This window comes from Patagioenas fasciata, chromosome 29 (genome assembly GCF_037038585.1).
Source record: "Patagioenas fasciata isolate bPatFas1 chromosome 29, bPatFas1.hap1, whole genome shotgun sequence".
Taxonomy (NCBI): domain Eukaryota; kingdom Metazoa; phylum Chordata; class Aves; order Columbiformes; family Columbidae; genus Patagioenas; species Patagioenas fasciata.
The window spans coordinates 5,283,800-5,296,497 of record NC_092548.1 but is presented as its reverse complement, the minus strand read 5'-3'; the positions used below and the strand labels follow the sequence as shown (position 1 = coordinate 5,296,497).

Below are 12,698 nucleotides of genomic sequence, written 5' to 3'. Positions count from 1 at the left end.
ACGGAGGGCTCATCACGCGCTGCCCGCGCAAGGCGGGGCAGGTCAGGATGTACCGCACTGACGATGCTTAATTAACCGCAATTAACGGGGGTGACGCTGCGAGACCGCCCCCTACGTGACAGCGACACCCCCCTACCCCCCCCCACGCCACCCCCACACTCCCCCCCACCCAAACCCCCCACCCCCACCCCGCTGCCCCCTCCCCACCCAGCGCCCCCCACCCTTTTCCCCGCTTCCCGCGCTCCCATCCTGCCCCGCGGCGCTCATTTGCATGTGGGCGGAGCCACGGTCCGTTCAAGCGCTCAAACACAAGTGGTTTCCGCGCCAAAATCTTTAATTCGCGCCACCCGCACGCGGTAAAACGGGGGTTTGGGGGCACGGGGGGATTTTGGGGACCCCCCAGGGGGCTCGGGGGGGGTCCCCAAACCCTCCAGCGCCCCCTTGTGGTGCTCAGAAGTGCCTCCTCCTGCAGCCAAGCACGGACACCATGAGCAGCAACTCGGTGATGGCGGGGGGGACACTGGTGGGGTGACACATAGAATGACACAGTGTCAGGGGTTGGAAGAAACCCCAAAAGCTCATCCAGTCCATCTATATATATATGTCCATATATACATATATATATATATATTCTCCAGTGCTGTCTCAGCCTCCAGCACTTGGTATTCCCGCATGGTCTCCCATCCAAGTACTGACTGGGGCCGACCCTGCTTAGCTTCCCAGATCAGATGAGATCAGTCATTCTACATATATATATATGTATATGTCTATATATATGTTCCCCAAGTATATCCTGATAGTATCTGAATTAAAGGGGCAGAGTAGAGGGGCAGGAGAACCTCTCTGACCTACTGACCACCCTCATAACCCACCCCTGGTACCATTGACCTTCATGGTCTCCCATCCAAGTACTGACCAGGGCCGACCCTGCTTAGCTTCCCACATCAGATGAGATTGGGCGTTCTACACATATATATATATATGTATATGTCTATATATATGTTCCCCAAGTATATCCTGATTGTATCTCAATTAAACCCCTTATTAAGGGTAGAATAGAAGGGCAGGAAAACCTCCCTGACCTACTGACCACCCTCATAACCCACCCCAGGTCCCCTTTGCCATTATGGTCTCCCATCCAAGTACTGACCGGGGCCGACCCTGCTTAGCTTCCCAGATCGGATGAGATCAGTCGTTCTACATATACATATATATGTATATGTCTATTTTTATGTTCCCCAAGTATATCCTGACAGTATCTGAACTAAACCCTCTATTTAGGGCAGAGTAAAGGGGCAGGAGACCCTCCCTGACCTACTGACCACCCTCATAACCCACCCCAGGTCCCATTGACCTTCATGGTCTCCCATCCAAGTACTGACCCGGGCCGACCCTGCTTAGCTTCCCACACCAGACAAGCTGCTGATGATCACCCCGGTCCCAGTATCGACCTTTGATGGACTCCCCCACATATTGGGGGGGTCAATGGGGTGTAGGTGGGGACACCCCAAAAAAACAGCCCCCCCAGACCCACCTGCAGAGGCCAAAGAGGAGCCAGAAGCAGCTGCTGTCCCAGTGCTCCAGGGAGGCCAAGGTCAAGGTCAAGGTCGCCGCTGCGTGCGCCCCCAACGCTGCCCCCCCCGGGTCAAGGAAAATCACCCCAAAATTGGGGACACCCCCCTGTAAACTGGGATTGGGGGATCCCCCCTCTGTACTAGGAATGGGGAACCCCCTCAAAAGCCCAAAGTGGGAGGGGGGATGAACCCCAGGAATAGGGAACCCCCCCAAATCAAGGGGACCACCCGGGACCCCCAAAGCCCAAAGCGGAGGGGAGTGAACCCCAGGAATAGAGAACCCCCCCAAATCAAGGGGACCCCCCGGGACCCCAAAAGCCCAAAGTGGATGGGGGGTGAACCCCAGGAATAGGGAACCCCCCCAAATCAAGGGGACCCCCCAGGGACCCCCCCAAAGCCCAAAGTGGATGGGGGGTGAACCCCAGGAATAGGGAACCCCCCCAAATCAAGGGGATCCCCCCAGGACCCCCAAAAGCCCAAAGTGGATGGGGGGTGAACCCCAGGAATAGGGAACCCCCCCAAATCAAGGGACCCCCCCCAGGACCCCCAAGAGTCCAAAGGTGGGGGATGAACCCCAGGAATAGGGAACCCCCCCAAATCAAGGGGATCCCCCCAGGACCCCCAAAAGCCCAAAGTGGAGGGGGCTGAACCCCAAGAATAGGGACCCCCCCTTAAGAAGTGACACCACCCCCCCAAATCCCATTGGGGTCCCCCTAATCACACCCCCCCTCCTCATTTTTGGGGTCCCCCACCCAATTTTGGGCCACCCCCTCATTTTAGGGTCCCCCTTCATTTTAGGGTCTTCCCCCTTTTTGGGGCCCCACCCCCATATTAAGCCCCCCCCCCAACTCTTGGGGTCCCCCCATATTTCAGAGCCCCCCCCCCCATTTTTGGGGGTGTGTGTCCCCTTTTTGGGTCCCCCCCCAGTTTCCGAAACACCCCCATTTCCGCCCCCCCCACCCCATGTTTTAGGGCCTCTTGAAGTCTTGGGGTCCCCCCCATATTTCAGAGCCCCCCCATATGTATCCACCCCCCCCATTTCAGGGTGTGTCCCCCCCATTTTTGGGGTGTCCCCCCCCCATTTTTGGGGATACACAGCAGCCCCTGCCCTGCGTGGAACATGGAGATGCCTGAGAAGAACCCGACGAGTTCCACCCCCAGGAGCCCCAGGGACCCCCACAGGGCCCCCCCCAACCTGGGGGGGACATGGGGGGTCAGGTGGGGACATGGGGGGACACCTTGGGGACACCCATGGGGGAAACAGGGGGGGATGTGGGGATACAATGGGGGACATGGGGGTACAAGGGGAAATGGGGGGGACATAGGGACACTGGGGGGGACATGGGGGGATGTGGGGACAACCATGGGGGACATGGGGGGGACTTGGGGACACTGGGGGGGACATGGGGGGATGTGGGGACAACCATGGGGGGACATGGGGGGGACTTGGGGACACTTAGGGGGACATGGGGGGATGTGGGGACAACCATGGGGGGACATGGGGGGGACTTGGGGACACTGGGGGGGACATGGGGGGATGTGGGGACAACCATGGGGGGACATGGGGGGGACTTGGGGACACTGGGGCGGACATGGGGGGATGTGGGGACAACCATGGGGGGACATAGGGAGATGTGGGGGGACTTGGGGACACACGTGGGGGACACCTGGGGGGACATGGGGACACCCTGAAGGGGACATGGGGGGACATGAAGACACTGGGGGGGGCCATGGGGACACACTGGAGGGGTTGGTGTCCCCAAGGTGTCCCCAAGGTGTCCCCATTTTTGGGGGGCTGTCACTCACAGCCGCTCCGCCTGCTCGTGTTCCTCTGCTGAGAACTCCAGGGGCAGCGAGGCCAAAACGTGGGGTTCCTGAGGGGACCCAGGCGTCCGGGAGGGACCCAGGCATCCGGGGGGGAACAGTCACACCCCTCCTCCACCCCATGTCCCCATATCCCCCTGTCCCCATGTCCCATATCCCACTGTCCTCATGTCCCCCTTGTCCCCACATCCCCATGTCCTCCGGTCCCAATATCTCCACATCCCCCTGTCCCATATCCCCCTGTCCCCATGACCCCATATCCCACTGTCCCATATCCCCCTGTCCCCATGACCCCATATCCTCATGTCCCACTGTCCCATATCCCCCTGTCCCCATGTCCCCGTCCCCATGTCCTTGTCCCCATATCCCCACATCCCCCTGTCCCATATCCCCCTGTCCCCATATCCCCATGTCCCACTGTCCCATATCCCCGTCCCCCTGTCCCCATATCCCCTTGTCCCCATGTCCACATGTCCCTTTGTCCCCATGTCCCATATCCCCATATTTCCATGTCCCCCTGACCCCTTGTCCCAATGTCCCATATCCCCCTGTCCCCCCATCCCCATATCCCCATGTCCCACTGTCCCCATATCCCCCTGTCCCCCCATCCCCATGTCCCACTGTCCCATATCCCCCTGTCCCCCCATCCCCATGTCCCACTGTCCCATATCCCCCTGTCCCCCCATCCCCATGTCCCACTGTCCCATATCCCCCTGTCCCCCTGTATCCCAGTCCCCATGTCCCCACATCCCCCTGTCCCTTTGTCCCCATGTCCCATATCCCCATGTACCTGTTCCCATATCTCCCTGTCCCCATATCCCCATGTCCCCCTGTCCCATGTCCCCATATCCCCCTGTCCCCATATCCCCACATCCCTCTGTCCCATATCCCCCTGTCCCCATGTCCCATATCCCCATATTCCCCTGTCCCCCGTCCCATATATCCCCTGTCCCCATGTCCCCATGTCCCCATATCCCCCTGTCCCCATGTCCCCCTGTCCCCATGTCCTCGTTCCCATATTCCCACATCCCCCTGTCCCATATCCCCCTGTCCCCATATCCCCCTGTCCCCATGTCCCCCTGTCCCCATATCCCCCTGTCCCCATATCCCCATATCCCCCTGTCCCCGTCCCCACTCACCCGTCCCCACACCAGCACCACCAGTATCACCAGATGCGCGGTCAGGATGAGGAAGCGGGCGGGAACCAGCGACCCCCGGGAGGACATCGGGGGAGGGGGTGGGGCCTGGGGGGGGGAGGGGCAGGAGGGGGTGGCCCCAGTTCCCCCAGTGTCCCCCCAGTATCCCCCAAGTACTCCCAGTATCCTCCCAATCTGCTCCCAGTATCCTCCCCATTTGCTCCCAGTACCCCTCCAGTACTCCCAGTGCCCCCCCAGCATCCTCCCCATTTGCTCCCAGTATCCCCCCAGTGTCCTCCCAGTGCCTCCCCCAGTGCTCCCAGTATCCTCCCCATTTGCTCCCAGTATCCCCACAGTGTCCTCCCAGTGCTCCCAGTGCCCCCCCAGTGCTCCCAGTATCCTCCCCATTTGCTCCCAGTATCCTCCCAGTGTCCTCCCAGTGCTCCCAGTGCCTCCCCCAGTGCTCCCAGTATCCTTCCCATTTGCTCCCAGTATCCCCCCAGTGTCCTCCCAGTGCTCCCAGTACCCCCCCAGTGCTCCCAGTATCCTCCCCATTTGCTCCCAGTATCCTCCCAGTGCTCCCAGTTCTCCCAGTGCCCCCCCAGTGCTCCCAATGTCCCCCCAGTATCCTCCCAGTGCCACCCCAGTGCTCCCGGTATCCTCCCCATTTGCTCCCAGTATCCTCCCAGTTCTCCCAGTGCCCCCCCCATGCTCCCAATGTCCTCCCAGTGCTCCCAGTGTCCCCCCAGTATCCTCCCCATTTGCTCCCAGTTACCTCCCAGTGCTCCCAGTGCCCCCCCCAGTGCTCCCAGTATCTTCCCCATTTGCTCCCAGTATTCTCCCAGTGCTCCCAGTATCCTCCCAGCAACCCCCCAGCACCCTCCCCATTTGCTCCCAGTATCCTCCCAGTGCTCCCAGTTCTCCCAGTGCCCCCCCAGTGCTCCCAATGTCCCCTCAGTATCCTCCCAGTACTCCCAGTGCCACCCCAGTGCTCCCAGTATCCTCCCAGTTCTCCCACTGCTCCCCCATGCTCCCAATGTCCTCCCAGTGCTCCCAGTGTTCCCCCAGTATCCTCCCCATTTGCTCCCAGTGTCCTCCCAGTGTCCCCCCAGCATCCTCCCCATTTGCTCCCAGTTACCTCCCAGTGCTCCCAGTGTCCCCCCCATGCTCCCAGTGGCCCCCAGCATCCTCCCCGTTTGCTCCCAGTATCCTCACAGTGTCCTCCCAGTGCCCCCCAGTGCTCCCAGTCTGCTCCCAGTGTCCTCCCAGTATTCCCAGTGCTCCCAGTTCCCCCCGCAGGCTCCACACCCCGCGCTAGGCCTCACGTTGCCGTGGCAACCGCTGACGCCCCGCCCCCTTCCTCACCCCGTCCCTGACCACGCCCCCTCCACTGCCGTTCGCCGATTGGGCTGTCGCTCCGCCCCTGACCACGCCCCCTCCATTGGCGTTCCCCGATTGGGCTGCCGCTCCGCCCCGGCCACGCCCCCTCCATTGGCGGTCCCGACTGGGCTGCCGCTCCGCCCCGGCCACGCCCCCCGCTCCACGGCCACGCCCCCTCCATTGGCGTTCCCCGATTGGGCTGCGCTCCGCCCCTGACCACGCCCCCTCCATTGGCGTTCCCGACTGGGCTGCCGCTCCGCCCCGGCCACGCCCCCCGCTCCCTGACCACGCCCCCCTCGCCGCTCCCCGAGGAGCGTGGGCGCGACGAGAGCGACGTGGGAGCGGCGGGATGGGTTTGTACTGGTTTATACTGGTCCGTACTGGTTTATACTGGTTTACCGGAGCCCCAATTGCTCGCACTCCCTCGCCCGCACCCCCCCGAACGCCCGGTACCGGTGATTGAGCGGCGGGCTCCTCCCGTGCAACCGGTACCTCCCGCACAGCGCCCCCTGCGGGACGCGCACCCCGAACAGCACCCGGCGCGCCCGCGCGTGCACGAGCGCCATGGCGCAGAGCGCGCACGGTTCCCGCGTCAGGTACACGTCGCACCCCGCGCACAGGTAGGGCGTGACGTCACCGCTGACGTCATCGCCGCCGCTATCACCACGCCCCCTTTGGTACCTCGCCACCTCCTCCAGGAGGCGCATGGTGGCGTGGGCCAACGGGTGCCCCCCCCGCCGCCCGTCGTGCGCTGTCGCCACCACCCGCCCCGTCGCGACATCCACGACCGCCCCCCCCGCCGCCACCATCCCCCCCCGCGCCCCGCGCCGCGCGGCCGCCACCGCCACCCCCATGAGCTTTGTCACCTCTGTCACCTCCTCCGGGGGCAGCTCCATCCCCGATGTCCCCAACGTCCCCCCCCGCGTCACCCAAGGCCACAGGGCGGCCGCTCGAGCCGCTGTCACCTCGGTCACCCCCTTGGGGACGCGGGCAGGGATGAGGACGCGGAATGGGGGACCCAGACCGTGGGGGGACATGTGGGGACCCAGGAGGATGGGGAGGGGGGGCAGGGGGACAGTGGGGACATAAGGGGGGGTGATGGTGACAATGTCCTTGGGGACTCCAATGGTCCCAGTGCCACCAATGGTGGTGACGGTGACAATGTCCCTGGTGTCCCCAATGTCCCCAGAGCCATCACTGTTGGTGACAGTGACAAAGTCCCTGGTGTCCCCAGTAGTGGTGACAATGTCCCCAGAGCCACCACTGGTGGTGACGGTGACAAAGTCCCTGGTGTCCCCAATAGTGGTGACAATGTCCCCAGGGCCACTGCTGGTGGTGACGGTGACAATGTCCCTGGTGTCCCCAATGTCCCCAGAGCCACCGCTGGTGGTGATGGTGACAATGTCCTTGGTGTCCCCAATAGTGGTGACAATGTCCCCAGAGCCACCGCTGGTGGTGACGGTGACAAAGTCCCTGGTGTCCCCAATAGTGGTGACAATGTCCCCAGGGCCACTGCTGGTGGTGACGGTGACAATGTCCCTGGTGTCCCCAATGGTCCCAGAGCCACCGCTGGTGGTGACAGTGACAATGTCCCTGGTGTCCCCAATGGTCCCAGAGCCACCGCTGGTGGTAACAGTGACAATGTCCCTGGTGTCCCCAGTGCTCCCAGTGCCACAAGTGCTTCCAGGGACTGTGGTGACATCATCGGTGACATCATCATTGACATCATCGCTGACACCTGGGCGGTGATGGCAGCCACGTCCCCAACTGCCCAAATGTCCCCAGTGCCCACCAGTATCCCCAGTCCCCCCCAGTATCCCCAGTGCCTCCCAGTGCTCCCAGTATCCCCAGTCCCCAACTCCCCCAGTCCCCCCAGTGCCTCCCAGTCCCTCCCCAGTCCATCCCAGTATCCCCAGTCCCCCCCAACTCCCCTCCCCCATTTCCCCCAGTCACCCCCAGTGCTCCCAGTCCCTCCCAGTATCCCCAATGCCCAACTCCCCCAGTCACCCCAGTGCCTCCCAGTCACCCCCCAGTCCCTCCCAGTGCTCCCAGTATCCCCAGTCCCCCCCAACTCCCCCACCCCCCCATTTCTCCCAGTGCCCCCAGTCCCTCCCAGTATCCCCAGTCCCCCCAACTCCCTCACCCCCCCATTTCCCCCAGTCACCCCCAGTGCTCCCAGTCCCCCCCAGTATCCCCAGTGCCCCCCAGTCCTTCCCAGTCCCCCCCAGTATCCCCAGTGCCCTCCAGTATCCCCAGTCCCCCCCAGTCTCCCCAGTCCCTTCCAGTGCTCCCAGTATCCCCAGTTCCCCCAAATTCCCTCACCCCCCATTTCCCCCAGTGTCCCCAGTCCCTCCCAGTGTTCCCAGTATCCCCAGTACCCCCCAACTCCCTCACCCCCCCATTTCCCCCAGTCCCTCCCAGTATCCCCAGTACCTCCCAGTCACCCCCCAGTCCTTCCCAGTCCCTCCCAGTATCCCCAGTCCCCAACTCCCCCACCCCCTCATTTCTCCCAGTGCCCCCAGTGCCTCCCAGTATCCCCAGTGCCTCCCAGTATCCCCAGTCCCCCCAACTCCCTCACCCCCCCATTTCCCCCAGTGCCCCCCAGTATCCCCAGTCCCCCCCAGTATCCCCAGTCCCCATTTCCCCCAGTGCCTCCCAGTCCCCCCCAGTCCCTTCCAGTGCTCCCAGTATCCCCAGTCCCCCCCAACTCCCCCACCCCCCCATTTCCCCCAGTCCCTCCCAGTATCCCCAGTACCTCCCAGTCACCCCCCAGTCCTTCCCAGTCCCTCCCAGTATCCCCAGTCCCCCCCAACTCCCCCACCCCCTCATTTCTCCCAGTGCCCCCAGTCCCTCCCAGTATCCCCAGTGCCTCCCAGTATCCCCAGTGCCCCCAACTCCCTCACCCCCCCATTTCCCCCAGTCACCCCCAGTGCTCCCAGTCCCCCCAGTGCCCAACTCCCCCAGTGCCCCCCAGTATCCCCAGTCCCCCCCAGTGCTCCCAGTATCCCCAGTCCCCAACTCCCCCAGTCCCCCCCAGTATCCCCTTCCCCCCCAACTCCCCCACCCCCCCATTTCCCCCAGCACCCCCCAGTATCCCCAGTCCCCAACTCCCCCAGTCCCTCCCAGTGTCCCCCAGTCCCTCCCAGTATAACCAGCCCCCCCCATCCCATTACCTGGGGGGGTTCCCAGTTGGTTCTCCAGACAAATCAGCACCGCTGGCCCCTCCCCCCCCGGCCCCTCCCCCCCCCGCACCCTCTTGACGTGGGGCAGGTGGGGGAGGGGCCGGGCCCTCCCCAATTCCCGCACGAGCCGCTGAGTCTCCCCCCGAATGAAAATGGGGGCGGCCACCCCCCCCAAAACCGGTAGAGGGTCCCCCTCCCCCACCCAGGGCACCCCAAAAGGGGGCGGGTCCGGAGAAGGGGGGGTAGGGGGAGGGGAAAGGGGAGGGGGGAGGGGCGGTCCCGACCCCCCCTCTGGAGGTTGCGGAGGTTCCATCGGCTCCATCCTAAAGGGGGGGAGGGGATATGGGAGTGACCCCCCCCATAGGGACACACGTATAGGGACCCCCCACCCTAGAGACCCCCTATAGTGATCCCCCCATAGGGTCTTACCTGGGACTCCCCTATAGGGACCCCCCCATAGTGACCCACCTGTGACCCCCCATAAGGACACCCCTATAGGGACACACCTATAGGGACCCACCTGTGGCCCCCCATAAGGACCCCCCACCCCAGAGACCCTCCTATAGTGACCCCCCCACAGGGACAGCCCTATAGGGACCCACCCCATAGGGACCCACTTGTGACCCCCCCATAGGGACAGCCCTATAGGGACCCCCCCATGGGGACAAATCAGTGACCCCCCCCCATAGGGATAGCCCTATAGGAACCCCCCCATAGGGACCCACCCATGACCCTTCCCATAGGGCCAGCCCTATAGGGACCCCCCTCATAGGGACCCGGGACACCCCACCCCAGAGACCCCCCTATAGTGACAGCGCTATAGGGACCCACCCATACGGACCCATCTGTGACGCCCCCATAGGGACAGCCCCATAGGGTCCCCCCCGATAGGGACCCACCCATGACCCTTCCCATAGGGACCCCCCCATAGGGACCCACCCGTGACTCTTCCCATAGGGACACCCCTATAGGGACCCACCTGTCACCCCCCCATAGGGACACCCCTATAGGAACACACCCCCCCCCCATTAAACCCCCTATAGGGCCCCCCATAGGATCCCCCGTGACCCCACGTGGCGCCCCCCGCCCGCCCTTTACCGCTCGCCACCGCCTCGGCCACGCCCCCGCGCTCTGATTGGGCAGCCAGAGCGCGCCGGACGTCCTGGGGCGGGGCCGGAGGGCGGAACCATCGAGACGAGCGGCAGGAAGGGCAGGGGCGATACGGGGGGGGCGATCGCCCTCCTAGCGGCTGGGAGGAGCGCAGCGGGAGCTGCAGGGCGCCAGTGTGCACCAGTTCGGACCAGTTTGGACCAGTATGGAGCAGCGGGACACCAGAAGCGCAACAATGTGCGCCTGAAGACACCGGTAAGGACCAGTTTGCACCAGTATATGCCAGTAGAACACCAGTATGCACCAGTAGGGCACCAGCAGCACACCAGTATGCACCAGTAAGATGCCAGCAGGACACCAGTATGCACCAGTAGAACACCAGTAGGACACCAGTGTGTGCCAGTATACACCAATGGGGACCAGTACGCACCAGTATGCACCAGTATGCACCAGTAGCCACCAGTAGGGCACCAGTAGCCACCAGTAAGACACCAATAGCCACCAGTAGAACACCAGTATATGTCAGTAGGACACCAATAGGGCACCAGTACACACCAGTAGGACACCAGTATACGCCAGTAGTACACCAGTAGGCACCAGTATGTACCAGTACGCACCAGTATGTACCAGTGCACACCAGTATATATCAGTAGGACACCAGTATACACCTGTAGGACACCAGTAGGACACCAGTGTGGACCAGTAGGCACCAGTAGGACACCAGTATACACCAGTAGGACACCAGTAGGACACCAGTAGCCACCAGTAGGACACCAGTAGGACACCAGTACACGCCAGTATGTACCAGTAGAACACCAGCATATGCCAGTAGGACACCAGTAGGACACCAGTACGCACCAGTATGTACCAGTAGGACACCAGTATACACCAGTAAGACACCAGTAGGACACCAGTAGGACACCAATAGCCACCAGTAGAACACCAGTAGAACACCAGTATACGTCAGTAGGACACCAGTAGGGCACCAGTAGCCACCAGTAGGACACCAGTAGGCACCAGTACACACCAGTGGGACACCAGTAGGACACCAGTAGGCACCAGTACGGCACCAGTAGGACACGAGTAGGACACCAGTATACACCAATAGGACACCAGTAGGACACCAGTAGCCACCAGTACACACCAGTAGGATACCTGTATACACCAGTATGCACCAGTAGGACACCAGTATACACCAGTATACACCAGTAGGACACCAGTATGCACCAGTATACATCAGTAGGACACCAGTATACACCAGTAGGACACCAGTATGCACCAGTGTACACCAGTAGGACACCAGTATACACCAGTAGGACACCAGTAGGCACCAGTAGGGCACCAGTGGGACACCAGTATACACCAATAGGACACCAGTAGGACACCAGTAGGACACCAGTAGCCAGCAGTACACACCAGTAGGACACCAGTATACACTGGTATGCACCAGTAGGACACCAATATACACCAGTAGAACACCAGTAGGACACCAGTATGCACCAGTAGACACCAATATGGACGAATAGGGACCAGTATGCACCAGTATGCACCAGTATGTACCAGTATGCACCAGTAGGACACCAGTAGGGCGCCAGTATACACCAGTAGGACACCAATATACACCAGTATGCACCAGTAGGACACCAGTATACACCAGTAGGACACCAGTAGGACACCAGTATACACCAGTAGGACACCAGTATACACCAGTAGGACACCAGTAGGCACCAGTAGCCACCAGTACACACCAGTAGGATACCAGTATACACCAGTAGGACACCAGTAGGACACCAGTATACACCAGTACACACCAGCAGGACACCAGCATACACCAGTATGCACCAACAGACACCAATATGGACGAATAGGGACCAGTACGCACCAGTATGCACCAGTAGGAGAATTCCGAGGATGTTGGGGCCTGAGACACCATGGAGGTCACGTGACCGCCGGACACATTGGTGACGTCACCGTGACGTCACAATGACGCGGAACGGGCAGGAAGTGTGGGGTGAAGGTGGGGAGGAGCTCCCGTCCCATCCTCAGCCCCATGGATGGTCCAAGGAGGATGGAATTCTGGGATGGGATGGAACGCGGCTTCATGATGCCCAGTGTCACTGCGGGAGGTACCGGTGTCCCCAGGGCCACCATGGGGACGTTGGGGTGACCCAGTGGTCAACGTGGTGGCCACCATGGGAAGGTTGGGGTGATCCAATGGTCAACATGGTGGCCGCCACGGGAACCTTGTGTTGACCCAATGGTCGCCATGGTAAGGTTGGGATGACCCAGTGGTCAACGTGGTGGCCATGGGGACGTTGGGGTGACCCAATGGTCAACGTGGTGGCCACCATGGGAACCTTGTGTTGACCCAATGGTTGCCACGGTAAGGTTGTGGTGACCCATTGGTCATCATGGTGGCCACCATGGGAACCTTGTGTTGACTCAATGGTCGCCATGGTGGCCACCACGGGAATGTTGTGGTCACCCAGTGG

At 61.8% G+C, this 12,698-nt stretch overlaps 1 protein-coding gene across 1 annotated transcript; it reads right to left on the bottom strand.

Moving 5' to 3' along the window:
- Positions 1–316: 316 nt before the first annotated feature.
- LOC136113832 (uncharacterized) lies at positions 317–12,258 on the bottom strand. The gene is made up of 10 exons (XM_065859066.2): positions 12,195–12,258; positions 10,637–12,127; positions 10,195–10,345; positions 9,088–9,419; positions 6,368–7,652; positions 4,538–4,642; positions 3,381–3,448; positions 2,669–2,769; positions 1,535–1,631; positions 317–520 (listed from the first exon to the last, which is right to left on the bottom strand). The coding sequence occupies exons 1-6, from the start codon at positions 12,256–12,258 to the stop codon at positions 4,579–4,581; spliced, it is 3,387 nt and encodes a 1,128-aa protein (XP_065715138.2). The 3' UTR covers positions 317–520; positions 1,535–1,631; positions 2,669–2,769; positions 3,381–3,448; positions 4,538–4,578.
- Between the last annotated feature and the right edge of the window lie 440 nt (positions 12,259–12,698).

Coding starts and splice junctions, on each gene's coding strand:
- LOC136113832 (XM_065859066.2), bottom strand. CDS start 12,258: ATGGGGCTGAGGATGGGACGGGAGCTCCTCCCCACCTTCACCCCACAC. Junction 9,420..10,194: donor GGCCGAGGCGGTGGCGAGCG/GTAAAGGGCGGG, acceptor CCCCCCCTTTAG/GATGGAGCCGATGGAACCTC. Junction 7,653..9,087: donor CCAACTGGGAACCCCCCCAG/GTAATGGGATGG, acceptor ATCACCGCCCAG/GTGTCAGCGATGATGTCAAT.